The sequence below is a fragment of the Cavia porcellus genome, unplaced genomic scaffold (assembly GCF_034190915.1).
Source record: "Cavia porcellus strain 051 isolate PalLab524CR breed Dunkin Hartley unplaced genomic scaffold, mCavPor4.1 scaffold_5, whole genome shotgun sequence".
NCBI classification, from domain to species: Eukaryota; Metazoa; Chordata; class Mammalia; order Rodentia; family Caviidae; genus Cavia; species Cavia porcellus.
Genome location: NW_026947488.1, coordinates 4,920,672 through 4,936,844, shown reverse-complemented (window position 1 = coordinate 4,936,844; position 16,173 = coordinate 4,920,672). Strand labels below are relative to the sequence as shown.

Below are 16,173 nucleotides of genomic sequence, written 5' to 3'. Positions count from 1 at the left end.
TCTTGCTTTTTTCTTTCTGCAGATTCAAAATCCTATTTTGACTCTGCATTGGAAGGCCACAGTTTTGTTGTCTGGACGTGATGGCGTTTTAACGTAAAGCTGGAGTTTAAACACCATTTTGCCCTAAACATAGTTTAGGTGAGGGGTATCCAGGACCATTCATCCTGATCGCCTTTCATCAAAGAAATAGAAAAGAGATGAGATTTGCTGGGAGAAGCCACTGCCGGAATGAGACATTGGTTTATGATCACTTAGAGGCAAACTTTGAAAGGCTGTGTTAGGGCAGCGCGGGAAGACCTGTGGGGCTGTCCTTCAAAAACACACATCTCTAGCCCTCTCCTGGGTCCCTCGCTGCCTGGGGAGCTAAAGTCTGAGGCTGCTTCTGCCCACTTAGCATCTGCCGACTTCTGATTATCGTCTGATTGGCATTGACGTTTGACGTCTCTGACGTCCCTTGCTGGGAAGGAACAGACCCCCTCTGCCTCTCTTTCAGTCATATTTTCCCTAAAGAGGCTCCATAAACAAAAACTGTAATAGCATTGTGGAGACAAATGAATTTACTGTCAAATAACCCTGTGACAACACCAGGCATGCAGCAGGGACTTAAAGAAAATGGGTTGAATAATTACATGATTGAACGACTCAAACTAATTAGTGATAAAACCATCAGCAAAGGAGTTAGTGGCAGGCAATCTTCCTGTTTATGGTTTTACTCTTTTTCCATAAATATAGACTGGGTCAGGCCCTGTCTCTCTGACTCTGAACATCTTTTTGGTATTTCTTTCAGAGTGTTTACTACATTTGCTTGGTGGCTTTTTGTGTGCAATTATTTGCTTACTGAACTTCTCCCCTACTAGACGGTAATTTCCGTGAGGGTGTCCTCTGCCTCACTGGACGCCAAACAAACTCCTGCTTTTAGGCCAGCTGTCAGCGCAACGTTGGCTGCGCCGGTGTTCCAGTAACTACTGGGCTCCGTACTTCGGTCTGCGAAACGGGCTCCAAAAATATGGGCTTCAAGAAACATGAGCTCAGTAAATATTAGAATAAATGAGCAGATCGCTGTCCACCAAGTGGTTACTTTTCAAGATCTGCCCTGCTTTCTTTAATTGCAAATTTTAATTGCCAGCACATTGTGCATTCTTTAATGGCAGGGATACTTCTGAACAACCTAATCTCAAATCAATTAAGAGGAGGAGATTATTACAGCCTTCGTGTTTATACTAGCAGCTTGCTTAGGAGGCTTAGCCCTTGTAATTTAGTCTGTGGACTTGACGTTAATGGAGATTTTGATGTGCAAAGACAAACCAAAAGAAATGCTTCAAATTACTTATATTTTCAGATAATGATATTTGAATAATACATTTATTAGCATTTTAATAAAGCCTAGAAATTAGACAGCCAGAAGCAGGTTTGGCATTAAAGATGTCTATAGTTGCATTGTAAGTTTCATTATATTGTATCTTCACTTCATTTTCTTTTTAATTATTTTACAGTTTCCTGTAGCCTTTTCAAGAGGTCTAAATTTACACTTGCTGTAATAGTTTAAGCTTTCTCTTTCCTCCCAATGTGGTGGGGCAATTATTTCTGAGAGAAATTATTAAAAATGCAGCCTTTAATCAGGGAAAGGACAGAAGAGCAGAGCTGTGATGAGAAATGGCTTCTCTAATAAGATTCACATAATTGTATCAGAGCCGCTGAATTTCTGAAGATCAAGATGGTGGCATCCTGCGATCTCTGAACACGCAGGAAGTGATTCATACGGTATGATGCTGCAGCCCAAACGGGACCACATTATGTGCTTTAAAATTTGACCAGAGCGTGGCTTAGTTTTTGAAAAAGGCCATTCACTTAAAAACAAGTTAGCGTCTTGCTTCAATAATCCAAATTAGTTTAACACACTTCAGTGACATGATTTTGGCATTTTTCACAATTACTAGAGATAACTCACTTTTCTCTGTAGACTGTAGGGTCAAAAGCAAATTAAATCACTGGATTTTCTTCCTTTGCTCTCTAACATGAGCCAGAAGTTATTTGTCAAATGCGCGCATGACCTTTCTGCATCAGCTGAAACACCCAGGCAACTTGTTGGGAAGATATTTGGCTAATCTGATTATTTTTTCTATACTAATTGGTTTTCCTTCTTCATTGGATTGAATGAATTGCCAGGTTGTCTTGTCACTGTGGGGACAGAGCATAATCCACTTAGGGTGAGAAGAGCTGGTTGTACGTAGACGTGGAGGCTGTAGAAATGTTGGTCATCATGATCACTACGTGGTAATTTGTCATGGCTAAGAATGAAAATCTATTCAGAATCACTCCGCTTTCTCCATTTCTGCTTCCTCTGCCCTGATGAGTCAGCCGCTGGCCCTCAGAGCACCCACTCACCTGGTGACTGGCCTGCCCACCCCTCTTCCTCCAAGTTGGTCTCCTGGGGGCAGTGGGTTTAACAGTGGATACGTCAGCTGCCCTGCCCTGCTGATGACAGTGGCTCCTTTCTGAATGCAGAACAGAATTTGAGCTCTCAACCACGGCCAGTTGGACCTCACGAGTCCAAGCTGAGTGCCTGCCTGGCTCCCCGCCTTCATCCTGAACCTGCACCTCTGCTTGAGCTCTTCCCCCCTCACTGCCAAGCTCCAGCCCCCTGGACCCCCAGACTCCTTCCTGCCTCGGACCCCTGAGACTCTCAGAAAAATTACTAGAAATCAAACACAGGATAGCAGGACTAGACTATGCAAGAATTAGGATTCAAAGATGTAGGAATTCTGCCACAAGTAAAACAAGAAGACAAAGCAATAGATAATAGATAAGAAAGAGGCAGATAATCCCAGGAGGGAAAGTCACCTAATAAAAATTACATAAAGAAAGAAAAGATGAACTAGCGGTATCAAAGTAATGATACCTAAGATCAAGAAATTTATTGTACTACATCTCACTATTGTTTAGTGAAAAACAATGAATTGTATTCTTGAAGATTGCTGAGCAAGATTTTATGTGTTTGTACTACTCTCCCCACCTAAAAAAAATCATATGCTAGTGGACTTTTCTAGCCTTTCCATTGTGTGTAGATATTTAAAAACAACCCTTTATGCATGGCCATTAACAAGCATATTTCTCTAAAATGAATGTGACTCAGATCTAAAAGACCCATTTTTAATCGATAAGTGTATGGCCTTGCTGTTCAGGGGACAAAGGGGTGACGGAGATCAGAGACTGTGCTCCAAACCGAAGGCAAGTTGAGAAGTGACACCGTAAGCAGTGGTGGTCCTCTGTGGCCCGTGTGGGCTGTCTGTTGTCACTGTAAGCTCTAAAAGGTTCACCATCACTGTTGCAAGCACAGCAGGAGAAGTGAAGAAGGCAAATTTCAAAAGAATTCAAAGTGGGAAAAGATGAGTGGATGGGCAGGGGTTTCTGGGTTTCTTAATGAGTAGAAAAGTTTGACTTTTCAAACTCTAAGTGTATAATTTAAAAGTAGGCTCCATGCCTCTAAAGATGCAGGTATTCTCCATGCTTTTCTTGATTCATCTTTGAAATTCTGGGTCCTTTTGACTGGTACCCTGAGTTCCTACGAGGAAATAGAAGAAAGGCTAAGGGACGAGGAGACTGCAGTTGTGACAAAGGCTGCTGTGTGGACAGTGTCAGCTTCGCCCAGCTGTCCTAATCATGACCGCCCACATCCGTACCACAAACCCAGCCTCCTGCCCTGCTGCTCAGGGCGTCGGTGCAGGCTGAGACGCAGGGTCCAGAGAGAAGCTTCTACTCCGGCATCTGATTTTACAAGTCAGAACATTCAGAGTGCCCCACAATCAACCTAAACATGACCAGGGAGATGAGTCTGATGAAGAGATGCATGCAATATCGTTTGCAATATATATCATTTAGGGATTTTTCTCCTTGGGGTTTGCTTTCTCATCTCTCAGCAGAAGTGTGGACTATTGGACCACACATAGACTGCTTAAGGTAAGCTGAGTTCTCATAACACGTTCTGTGTGGGGTGAAGGGGAATGAGCTTGAGGATAACCCTGAATGCACGGATGACCCCCCAGGAGACTATCCTTTGCTTGTTTAGAATTCCGGGTGGATGTGAACATGTCTCCTTTCCAGGTCTCAGTCTACAAGGAGCGCCTGCTTGTGTCACCTCGCCATTGTCTCCTGTGTGTGGGGATGCAGAGAAGGAAGATGCCCGCAGACCAACCTCAGAAATGGTCTCTTCTGTGACGGGTTCAAGGGCCAGCAGGGAAACAGATAAATTAGCCAGCAAGGTGGGAATTATGATGGTGCACTGTTGCTGTTTGTCCCTTTTATAGATTTTTGGTTCTCTTTTCTTGTCATTGTCCGGCGTGGCAAAACTTGCAAGGACCACCTACTGGAACTTCCTGGAATAAAAAGTCCACTATCAACCCCCCCCCCCAAAATTCCAAGCCTTCTGCATTGAAAAATCGGGTAACTGATTTGTGAAACTGTTGAGATGATTTCTTGAAAACCCTAAGTACATTATTAATTTATACCCAAAGAGAGACATTACCATTCTTCAGACATTACTGCAGCATGACATCACCCCCAGGGAGATCGTGGGGCCGCGTGTAGAAAACCACTAAAATACTGATGTTAATCTGAAAAACACTTCAGTATACGGAGCAATAAATTGTACATCAACTTTACGAGTGGTGGTGGTTGAAAGTAGGAAGCTTAGGGCTGGTTGGATAATTGAGTGGCTTTATTTTTTAATAAAGCCAGATCAAAACACATAGCTGTCTCAGTAACCTACTTTGTATCAATAATAAGCCTTTCTCGAGCTAATGCACCAATTAGTTATTAATGGAAACTTCCTGAGGGTCTCGTGTTGAAGTTTATGCTCAGCAAAGAATCACGAAGACCTCGAGACCTCGTTTTCATTGAGGACTACTTTTCTGACCACATTTTCCTTGTACCAATTAACCTTTCCCCCGCCATTTCTCCTCCTTTGTGCTTTACTGCAGGAGATTTCTCCATCTGTGGGTGAGCCCAATGACTGCTCTACTCAGGAGGACATTGTCACGCTGCTGGAATCATCGCTGCAGTCTGATGCCCGCTTGGCAGTGCCCGAGGAGGACTCTTTGCCCCCTGGCCAAGGTCTCGCTGTTGGATTGCTGGAGACTCAGCAGCTGCCGTCGCAGGACCAGGTCTCCAAAGACCCCATGTCGTGCACTTTCTCAGATGCTCAAGAGCCTCCTCCTGGACCCAAAGAACCTTCGGCCTGCCACGCCGTGGATACCCCGCCAGCTGCCATCTGTATTTCTCTAGGGGTAAGAGCAAGTCACACCAGGCCGGGAGTTCACAGTTTGGAGCCACGTGACCACAGCCGGGTCACAGGAGGGTCTCTAGCACAAAGCTCCCCGCATAGAAGGCTCATAGAAGAGAGCACATCACAGACACTCTTGCCGGAGAAACCTTCATCTGGACAAACTGTTTCAGGTTTGGCTCCGTTGGACTCCACTGGAAAAACTCATCTTGAAATGTCAAGTTCAGTGAGCTCCTACCAAGAGGAAGGGAAGGCTTTTCCTGCTAGGGGCCAGTATGGGTGTGGGGACACGGCCGTCCCCTCCCCTGCTGCAGGAAATCACAGTGAGGAAAGCCACATGTCTGGATTCATCACTGCAAAGGGTTGTGTGGTCCCTTCTAAACCCGGGAAGCCTTCAGAAGTCCCTGAAGCTCCTTTGAAATCCATCAGGAAGAGGAGTTTGGAGGGGATGAGGAAGCAGACGCGCGTGGAGCTGAGTGACACCAGCAGCGATGATGAAGACCGACTGGTCATAGAAATCTGACCCTCCGGAGAAAGGTGGCGTCCACGACCTGCGACTATCAGCGCTTCTCAATCAGGAGTCATTGTGCTGGTAGATTCTCTGAACTCTATTTATCAGACACCTATCAGTCCGAAAGCCATTCCGTATTCCTTCAAAGCCAACTCCAGCCAACTCCAAACCTCCGGTTGGGCCACACCCTTTCCCAGCTCCTCCGGTCCTGATCGCCTTTAGGACACTCAGTAGGACAAAGGCAGCCCATGAAGCACACCCAGCGAAGGCCCACTGTGCACAGTGACCAGGCCTTGACTCACGGCATCAGCCCCGCCTGCTTCACTCTGGTAGAACGGCATTAGCTGCGAGGCCCACCGCGGTACATCTACTGGCAAGTGGACTCCGCCAAGCCAGTGCCACCCACTTCTCCCTTAGTGAGCTGAAGGTTTGCTTCAAGATGGGAAGCATGCTTGGGATGACTGGGGTGGCTTGAAAGAAAGACTGCGTGTGAACTGAGCATCAAGGTCCTTCTGTTCCTTTGGGAGACAAAATTCAGAGTCCTGCACAAACCGCTTCGGTGGTTTCTCAGGAAAATGTCCTCCTGGTGGAAGCTGTAAATACATCTCCAAATGCCTATGATCTGGTTGATGTTTTTTAAGTGTTGCACAAATGACCAATGCTCGTGTCTGGTCCAATAACCCAAGCACGTACTGCTTTTGTACCTGGTGCTTTTTCTGTGAGACCCCTAAGACTCTTTTTTTTTTTTTTTTTTTTTAGCTCTTGCAAAAGAACGTTGTGTTAAAAGTCAATAGAACAATCTGTCATGAGTCACTTTTTGAGGGGGAAAAATTCACTTATTTTTCTCTGATTCTTTTTGTCATATTGTGCTCTGAGCAATTTCAATTAGAGGGTTACATTTTGGTAATCTGTGCGGCTTGAATTGATGCCTTCTCCTCATGACGGGAGCCTTTCAGATTTCCTCCAGAAGCTTCAAGGATACAAAACTAATTGGAGTTTTGACGCTGTTTTACATCTCGGTAATTTTATTTTGGGGGCTTGGTGTTACTTTGCTGTCAAATTAAATCAGCCTCTGTATCGTGCAAATCGGAACAGCGAGGATAAAATTCCCCAGTATTCCAAGCCAGGGCACCCTGGGCTGAGAAAAATAGCAGACCGACCTCAGTCAGCCCACAAGGCTGAGCCCCGAGTTTCCTGCCTTCCCTCCCTCTCCTTAAATGGGAAAGGAAAAACTTAAAGAGGTTTACACTGATGCATTTCAATATGATTTTATACTTGCTTTTGTTATGATTTTGTACAATTTGAAATTTGTAGCCAAGCTCTTTTGGCTTAACTTTGATGTAATAATCGTTCACACTATTTCTTGTACTTCCAAGGCAAGGAACAATGCACAGCATCTCAGACCTCTGAATACACTTCAGTGAGTCCTTGCCGTGACTAAGTAGGGTTCAACTTCAATATCTTCATTCGTGCTCGCCAGTTTGGGTGTTATTCATAGAAAATTTCAATGCAACGCCACGTTCTCCTGATTATTTAGCGTAGGTCTGTGGTTATTTCATATGCACTCATAGAAATCTTAATGATTACAAGCCCAGGTAACAATGGCATTAAAAGGGAGGTGAAAAGCACATTAGACATAAGCTTAGTACACTTTAAAACCAAACAAAAGCAATGCGGGGATTCTTTATCCTTTGAATGATCTATGCCCCTGTGATGAGAAGGGCAGGGTAGGGAGCAGCCTACCTCGGGGGAGGTAGATGAAATCAGGGCTGTCTCTTTAGCTGGAAAATCAGGGATTGTTGTCCTTGTACCCCAGATTCCTTAAATAAGAAAGAATTGAACATGATGAGGTGAATGAAAGTCTCGACAGGCTCTGATCCTGGCGAGAGCTAATGACAGACAAGGTACCTTTCCATTCCAACATAAGTTCTCTGGCTTGGAGATGGAGCCCAAGGAAAACCATTGTCCCACGGTATCTCATGGGAGGAATCGGGGTGGGATTGTGAGGAACTGAGACTTTCATCAGTTTTGCTATGCAGAATTCGAGCTTAGTGAAACTCCATCTAAGGCTTCTTCAGAGTCCCAGGCTTTAGGGAGCAATCATACAGCTTACAAATGTTGGCTCATAATTCAGAAAATTAAGAAGCAAATCCAGAACACTAATCATGAATGGAAGACAACGTAAGTTGAATCAGCTACTTTTTCTTGGGAGATGCTGATCAGGGGTAGAAAACCATCTTCCGGTTCCTTCTGTTCCAAATTGTGCATTGAATCCAAATCAGTAAGTCACAGCCCTAAGGAACTCTGACTTCAGGATAGCCATAAAAATACTGTCCTCCTATGAGCCACATGGCTGGCTGCCCCAGCCTAACCCTGAACCAATATGGCAGAATGTGGATTTCCATCTCCTTAACAACCCCAGTTGCTTACAAAGGTAGGCAGTTTGCTGCCTTCCTGGTCATATAGCTACCGTGTGACGATGTTCCCAAGATTTGTAAAAAACTATATTTCAGTGGACTTTTCAAAAAATAATTGACCCTAGGGGAGCTGGCTGTAGAAGATATTCTAATCACCTCTCACTTTTTTTTTAAAAAAAAAAACAGGATCTTGCTAAATTGCCCAGGGGTGCACTTGAATTCACAACCCTCCAGCAGTCTCAACCTCCCTGGAAGCTGGGATTAATGGAGAATTCGTCCATAAAGCAATAATCTCTGATTTATATAAACCTGATTTTCCTATGGGTTTTCTTAAAGTGAAATACAATTATTGAAATGCATTTGAAGGGTAACACCAGCAACCCTTAACCCAATTTGAGTTATGGAAAATAAGATTTCAGTCTTATCAATTGATAATTACTGCAAATTTTACCTCCTACAAGTACATCCTGCATGATGATTAAGAGAAAAGAAATTTTATTTAAGAACAAGGCAAGCCGGAGGTTGAAGACTAGAGAGTTCTTCTCTTCCCTATGCTGTTTATTTTCTTGTGTTTCAGCTAAGGGTCTGAACTTACTGGTTCTCAGTTCCTCCATGGAGCGTGGCCCCCGGGATGTGGGCAGAGTTTGAGTGAAGGACCCTTTGCATTCTTTGGCCTGCTCCAGGGCACTGGTCCATCTCGCTAATTCTATCTGTGACTGGTCTCATCTCACTTCTAAAGATGTGGGGAGGAAAGCAGTGTCACTTCCTCCCATAGAAACATAAACCCTGAACTGACCCTTAAAGCCATGCAGGTTTTGGTGGATGACCTGAATCCGCCTTGTTTTAAGCGTGATGAAGAACAGCTCGTCCTTCCTATTAGACATAAGCTTTGGGGTTCTAGATAAAACCAATATTCTTTTGGTTCATATAGCAACCAGGAGAAACTGTGACTCCCTTGCCAAGTGATCCAAAGAATAGGGCGGGATGTTGCTGAGTTCACATGAAACCGTGGCCGTAGCTTGGTGAATAACCACTTCCATTTCCAAGCTGAGTTTGGAAGATGGGGCTTGCAAAGTGCATTGTGACCACAGTTCTTGGCTTGAAACATAAATGATTTGCAATCTCATGCCACAAAGCATCTCCTTGCATTTCCATTCATTGCTTAGAATGGTCACCTTATTCATTATTTCCCCGGTATGGAAATTTGCATTTCACACGAAGTTTTCCTGGTGCGGCAGGTTTTTATAGCCGTGGAAGCTGTCATCACTGTGGGACTGTGCTGCTGCTCAACTTGCCAGACATAATTTAACATGGGGAGGAGAAAACGGCCTGCCAGTTGGCTCTATGGGCGATCGTATCCCCACTACAGCAAGCAGGGCTGGGGTGTTTTTCTTCTCTCCAATTGTTAGTCCCATGGGTCACGTGGGAGAGACACTTGGCTTTTGAAACACTACATTTCTCCATCTTTAAGCTCAATTTCTTGCCCTTATCTTTCAGAATTCATTAAATATTGGTGTCAGGATAGAGAAAATCTGGTGTGCTAGATTTCTACCTTGTATGATTCTTTTCAACCGTGCTTTATGTATTTGGGAATATATATAGTTCTAGCTTCATCATTGGAAGAAATAGAGACAGGGAAAATCGTTAGCTGTTGTCACTTGGAGCTCTTGAGGGCAGTCAACCATCAAGATTTGCGACTCTACTGCTGGTTCATAATCAGGGGAAGCAATTGGCTTCTTGGTTGTTTGTTGAAATTTACTTCTTTATGTGGTTACACTATTTTATTTTGATAAAAATAAAACTTAAAATAAAAATGCCTTGTGTGACTTGTTAACGTTTTAACTGAACAAACAACACCTTGTAGAATTTTGACATCTGATTATTTCCTACCAGTTGGCCAGCCAACCTGTCCGCCATATTGGTATCCCATTCTGCTCAACAAAAGGATTCGGACCTGGTGAATTATCACATTTTCTTGAGCGGTTTCTCTTTCTCATGTGCTTTCTTTGTCATTATCTGTCATGTCTTATCGTTTTTAACAGAAATGAGTTCCTAAATTCTTAAAATGTAGCTAAACTTTGAAGCCACATGAGGGCACTAGCCACAGTGCAAACCTTTCCCCTTGGAGTTGATGTTTCTTGGGTATTTAATATTATTCGTCAACAGAGAAAATATTCTTACATCAAAATTATTCCTTCTTATGAAGATAACTCATGCATTCTTGGCCAGAACAAGTAGACTTATTTGTCAACCGAACACAGCATTATTCTTCTGCGTATATCTATCTCTTGAAGCCTCCTGAAGTCAATGGAGGCACAATGTACCGGAAGAAGAAGTGGGAATGAAAACTTCAAAGGAACAGACAGACGTGCTAATTGGTGGCATGTAATTGCTTTGTTCCTCACTCATCAAACTCTAATAGTAATAATTTAATCCATACTTCTAAACATCAGCCATCAGAGGCACATCTTACTGCTTTTTTCCATACATGCCAGATCTTCCCCCAAATAAGGAAAGATCTTATATTAACTTTTGCTTCAAAAGATGCAATAGGGTTTATTTTCAGGGGATTCTTATTTTTTTCATGTACAAAATCTATATTCATGCACAGAGATCTACATTTATTCAATATAGTCATGTCACATTTTTTTTTCTTTTTTTGGTACCAGCAATTGAACTCAGGACCTTGCACTTGCAAAGCAGGCGCTATGCCGCTGAGCTATAGCCCCAGCCACCTAGTTGTGTCATTTGGTGTAACGTCATCATAACTCTCCAAACTCCAAATTCTGGCCTGAATTTTTTGTGACCCCACTTCCTGTGGAACCACTGGCCCCAGCTTTTCATGTGTAGCAGCAGAGAACTCCTTCATGAGCCCTTCTTATCCACGTGACCTGCTTGGCATCCACACAGCTGCCAGCGATGCTGCCCCATGGATTCTTTATCCAAAGCAAGACTTCTTGCGGGCTGGGCTTCACAGCTTCCATTCCATCGAGTGTTAACAGGAGTGGCCATGAAAATCATGACAGCTAAGCATGATGGCCCACCCGAAAGAGATGAATCAGTGCAGGCACCAAGATGCAGAAGATGTTTCTTTATTTCACATGAGGACATTACAACACACAGTGTAGCGAATGGCGAAGATTCATACTGGACCCAATCGCAGCGTTTGTTAATAAGCGTACATGCTATTGGTGCATTGCGTCTGGGCTCTGTTTGGTCAGTAGGCAATAAATCTGGAGCTCATCAGTTTGCATAGGCCTTTGCCTCTCTTCCAGTGGTGTCTGCTTCATATTTACAAATATTTAACTTATCATGCTTAATTATAATTTACATATTGATGCTAACAATTTATTTATATTTAATTATATATTAATTATACATGAGTGCAATTATATTATAAAGTAATTATATATTAATAATTTATATTTAATTACATAGTAATAGTATTATCTTATAATTTGATATATCTTGTGCATTGCAGTGAATGTTCTAAATACATCCAGCTGGCTGATGATGTTAACCAGGGATATTTTGGGGGTAGGTTTGATATTATGAGTGTCCTAAAAAATCATACTAGGGTTTGTTTTCTAGTTAAATCTTATTTTTGAGGCAATACAGTATTGACGTGTTACAGATAGGTATAACACTTACACAGTAGTTTTATACAAAGAGTCCCTAAATTGAAGAAGAGTTTGCGGTGGGAGCAATAGTATCTGTGAAATATCAATTTTAATTTGTGACCCAGGTACATTTTCTAATATGCATCAAAGTACAAAAAGCTGTTGAAAACTGTCCATTTATGCACCTCTCAAAGATCATCTCTATACCCTCAGGGGCATAAGCATCACAGTTTGGGGAAACACTTAGCTAATCTACAAAATCATGTGTTGTGAGTCTTTGCTTATTTGAGTTCATTTTAAGAGCAGTTCTGTTCCCATTTTTTTCCTCCAAGACAATTGGTGACCACAAGTAGAATGTAGGTATACAGATATATTTCTTTGAGTCAAAATTTACAATTAAATAAGTAATATTTCAAATGAAAGGATTATCACATCATTTAGTCTCAAAGGAATATGATATCTTTTTTTTTTTTTTGAGACAGGCTCGCCCTTTGTAGATCAGGCTCTCTTCAAACTCACGATGATCCCCCGGTGCAACGTCCTGAGTGCTGGGATTACAGGTGTGTGCCACCAGGCCTGGCTGGAGCAATCATGAGATAATCTTTTGTGTAAATACGTGTTTATGTCTTGGTGTTTTTTGGGCTGGTGAATACCAACGGGTGCACAAAGTTAGTAGAGTTAGGAATTTACACGGATGGGCACTGCTATCAGTTCTGCAGGAAGACCTGCTTGTGTACTTTCAGATGCAAAGCCAATGGATTTGGTTGTCCTAACAACCACAGAGAGCAACTTTCAAGCCTCCTGCGTGGTGATAGCTTGCTGATCTCTGGGTTGTGAATGCAGAAAGGACTTGTTTGGTGGCATCTGGGAGCTTTCCTATAGCTGTGACAGACATGTTTTCAGTTTCCATCCTTTCTGTTAGAGGCAAACTCAGTGCCCTTTATCACTCAGAAGCCTGCAATTAGATCACGGCTATTTCATCCGAGAGGTAGGTGAGTGATGTATCTGTCAGCGTGCGAGTGAATGGGTGGTTTTTTAAACACGCAGCATATGAGCCCCAGAGACCCAGACGTGGCCACGCGTACACTGCATGCAGCAGGTGATCTCTCAGCAGAACTGAGCTCTGTGGTTTCATCATAAACAAAAGGCCAGCTGTCTAGCTTGCTAGTGCTCCAGTTAAGCAGAGTTTGCTCTGGGCGGACCCACTTTAACACTCCCTGTCCCCAGCTTACACTGAAGACCTACCTGAAAAGTTCTCATGTTAAAATAAAGAACTGGGCTTACGGAGGCCACTGAGCTGGGAAATGAGACAGATCTAGATTCAGCCCAGAAGGGACTTCATCATGGCACCTTCATTTTGATTTTCTGGGCCACCAGAGCAGTGCCTGGAGCTAAGTAAACAAGTGGACATGGTTCCTCAGGAGTCCCAGGGACAACAGGAAGGGAAATACTGCTACCTGAGCCCTCTCTCCCTGCAGACCCACCTCATCCTTGCAGACATACAAGGGCCTCTCGTGCATAGTCCCCCCCACAGCGCCCCCTTGCTTATTCCATCCCATTGCCTTTCAAGCAGTGTGCATCAAGTCCCTAAGTCTGCCGTGGGCATGAGGACAGGCGTGGAAGGGCCCACAGATAAAGAACAGAATAGGAGAGGGGTAACAGGAAATAGGGAGCAGTCCAAATACTTCCCCCAACCACAACCCATTGTTTTAGAAATTTTTCAATATATATGCTAATTGGTTTCATTTACACTACTGCTTGATACAGAGAGAAAGATTCGTGTTGTTATCTGTTTCTTTTTTGTAAGAATCTTTTTGTTTTGTACTGAGTAACTACTTTGGAGATAATGATGCTCAGTGTAATAACTACTGTCATTCTCTTATTATTTGATTATGAAATTTAGCTTTATTTTTCATAAAACAAGAAAAGAGTGAAAGGGTGTTAGAAAGTGTACCTTTGCCCTAGTTCAAGATATTGAGTGGAAGTAAACATTTTTCTCAGATTCTTCAGGAAAGGACCAAGCATCCTCTTCGGCTTCCAGCTAACACCTTCCGTTCTTCTCACAGAAGAAGTTGTAAGACAGAGTCTCACTAACCTTACGCTTTTAGTTTTTCTTACCCTCTGGGGAGCTGCAATTAATGTCACTGAGCGTTCCTTCCGGCTGGGCACAGTCACTTGGGAGTGTCTGCTCCACAGTCTGTTTTCAGTTACTCTAGCACTTAGGGCACCAAAGCTTCTTGAATTCCCTGTAGCGAGGAAGGCCAGGTGGGCGCGGGGTTAGATCTAACACATCCCTTGAGAGAAACAACAAATATTTGATGCACAATGGGATCTGTTCAGATTTTCTTCCCTGAGAAGGCCATGAGGTGATTCTTTAAGGTCCTTGTCATCAAGAGGGGACATTTTACTCCTCGGAGGGTGTTGGGCAGTATTGGGAGGCAGCCCTGTTTTATAGACAAGTAGAGGCCAGGAGTGCTGCTCAGTATCTGGCAATGGACAGCGAGGGCAGCACCCATACTAAGGAAGTGCCAGGTCCACAGGGCTAACAGCACTGAGCCTGAGAGGTCCTCATCTCAAGAGACCACGGCTGCAGGCTGTTGAAGATCCAGGCATGGCTCAGCCCTCACACTGCTGCTGAGATGGAGACGGACAGAAAGCTTGTCTGGGATGGGACCGGAGCCCAGGTCCTTGTCCGGGCCTGTGTTTTCTCCACCACCCCCCAGCGGAGCTTTCACACTTGCATTAGGATGTGTGTCCAAGTCTACACGCAACAGGGCATCCTTTGGTGATGCTTCGCTGACAGTGTACCCTGTGCCCGCTTGCTACTCCCCAGTCCTCTCTGAGGAGAAGGAAGCGGGAGGCAGGAAGCCCGCGTTCTGCCTGCTACTGTGCCACCACCGAGGGTACTTGGCCACCGAGGAGACTCGCAGATGGTAGTGACGGATTTGAAGAGAGGGTTTCCCCGTGAGGCCAAATGCAAGCCCAAAGGCTTTACAAACCTCTGCAGCCAAGTGGAAAAGCGTGGGCCTGCATGCCGAGCTCGAGGGAGCATCCAGGGGATGACCCAGCTCATTGGTTTGTGCCACCCTCCTTTTAGGGAGAAGGTTTTGCTCTCACTTAAGTAGAGACAAAACTGAAGCCTACATTGGGGTTCATCCCCAAATCCAGTGTTTTTGCCACAATCTGTGTTGGGACCACACAATGGCTAATTTTGCTTACTCCCTAAGAGATAAAGTAGACACTTGGGGTTATCGGTACCACCCATCTGAGATTTCCCATTGGCTCTTCTTAACAGAAGATCATCTCTGCCCTCCTGAGCCATCCCGGGGATTTTCTTGCCCACAGAGTCATAAACCTCTGATCTCCTGCTGACCTGAACTCTTTTGCTAGTCCTGTCCATCACTGTGTACTCCTAATAAGTAGTGATTGCTGAGGACTCTGAGGCGAAGGAGTCATGGGAGACCCTGGCTTTCCAGCCACTTCTGATTACTAAACTTGTCTCTGTTTTTTATTTTTCTCTTCATATCCTTAACACAGACAATCGGGACTCCTCCTCCTCAGGTCCCCGGTAAACATGATCAAAACCAGCCTCCAAACTTTTCCATTCTGTCCTATGATCCTTGCTACGGAGGGCGAGAAGAACAACGCCTTTAAAAAAGATGTTCTACATCAGGATTTCCAAGTATTGGCGGATTTTTGGTTAAGTGGAAATTACCCAGAAAATCAAATTATCCAGAACTCTCCACCCCTGAAATGTTCCAGCTAATCAGGGTTGGATTGTGTTGGTTTTGCAAAATAAAATTTCTCTCCTAAGACATTTAGACTCAAATAGATGTGAACAGTTCCTATGTGGTCTCCTAATTTATGCACTTGAGTGGCTGTTCTGTGGGCAGGGATCACAGGCACAGACAAAGAAGATGTTAACAGCAAAAAAAGACACCAGAAAGCCTTTGGAAGACAGGCACTTCACATCTTCAATTATGAGACAACCTGATGCAGAAAGAGAATAAATTAATTTAAAAACCTCCTGCACAAAGAAAATAATGGAAAAGTACATCACAAGTAGTTATCCCTTTTATGCTAAAAACAAGTGATTTGGAGAAAATAACTTCATGGGACTGAATGTGTTCATCTTATTATCTTTTGAAGTTCTTAGGGGAGAAACAGAGAACAAGAAAAAAGAAGCCTTCATTATTTCAACAAACACTTAGTGGGTATTTAGTACGTTTCCAGGTACCAGGCCATAATTTTTGTAACTTGTTCTTCTCTTAAAATTACCTTTAATCATGGGAAAGAAAATTCTAGAAGTCTCATTACTGATTCCACTAGTGGCCCCCTAAGGGCCAT

General features: G+C 43.7%; 1 protein-coding gene across 3 annotated transcripts in view; it reads left to right on the top strand.

Moving 5' to 3' along the window:
* Positions 1-10,020, top strand: part of Znf831 (zinc finger protein 831) — a 103,601-nt gene extending 93,581 nt beyond the window's left edge. For 2 of the 3 annotated variants that reach the window (XM_004999994.4, XM_063248101.1), the window contains exons 5-6: positions 4,102-4,259; positions 4,977-10,020. In XM_004999994.4, coding sequence (XP_005000051.1) covers positions 4,102-4,259; positions 4,977-5,801 — 983 coding nt within the window. In that variant the 3' untranslated portion in view covers positions 5,802-10,020. The remainder of the gene's footprint in view (positions 1-4,101; positions 4,260-4,976) is intronic. The other variant, XM_063248103.1, reaches the window with a different exon arrangement.
* The last annotated feature ends 6,153 nt before the right edge of the window (positions 10,021-16,173 follow it).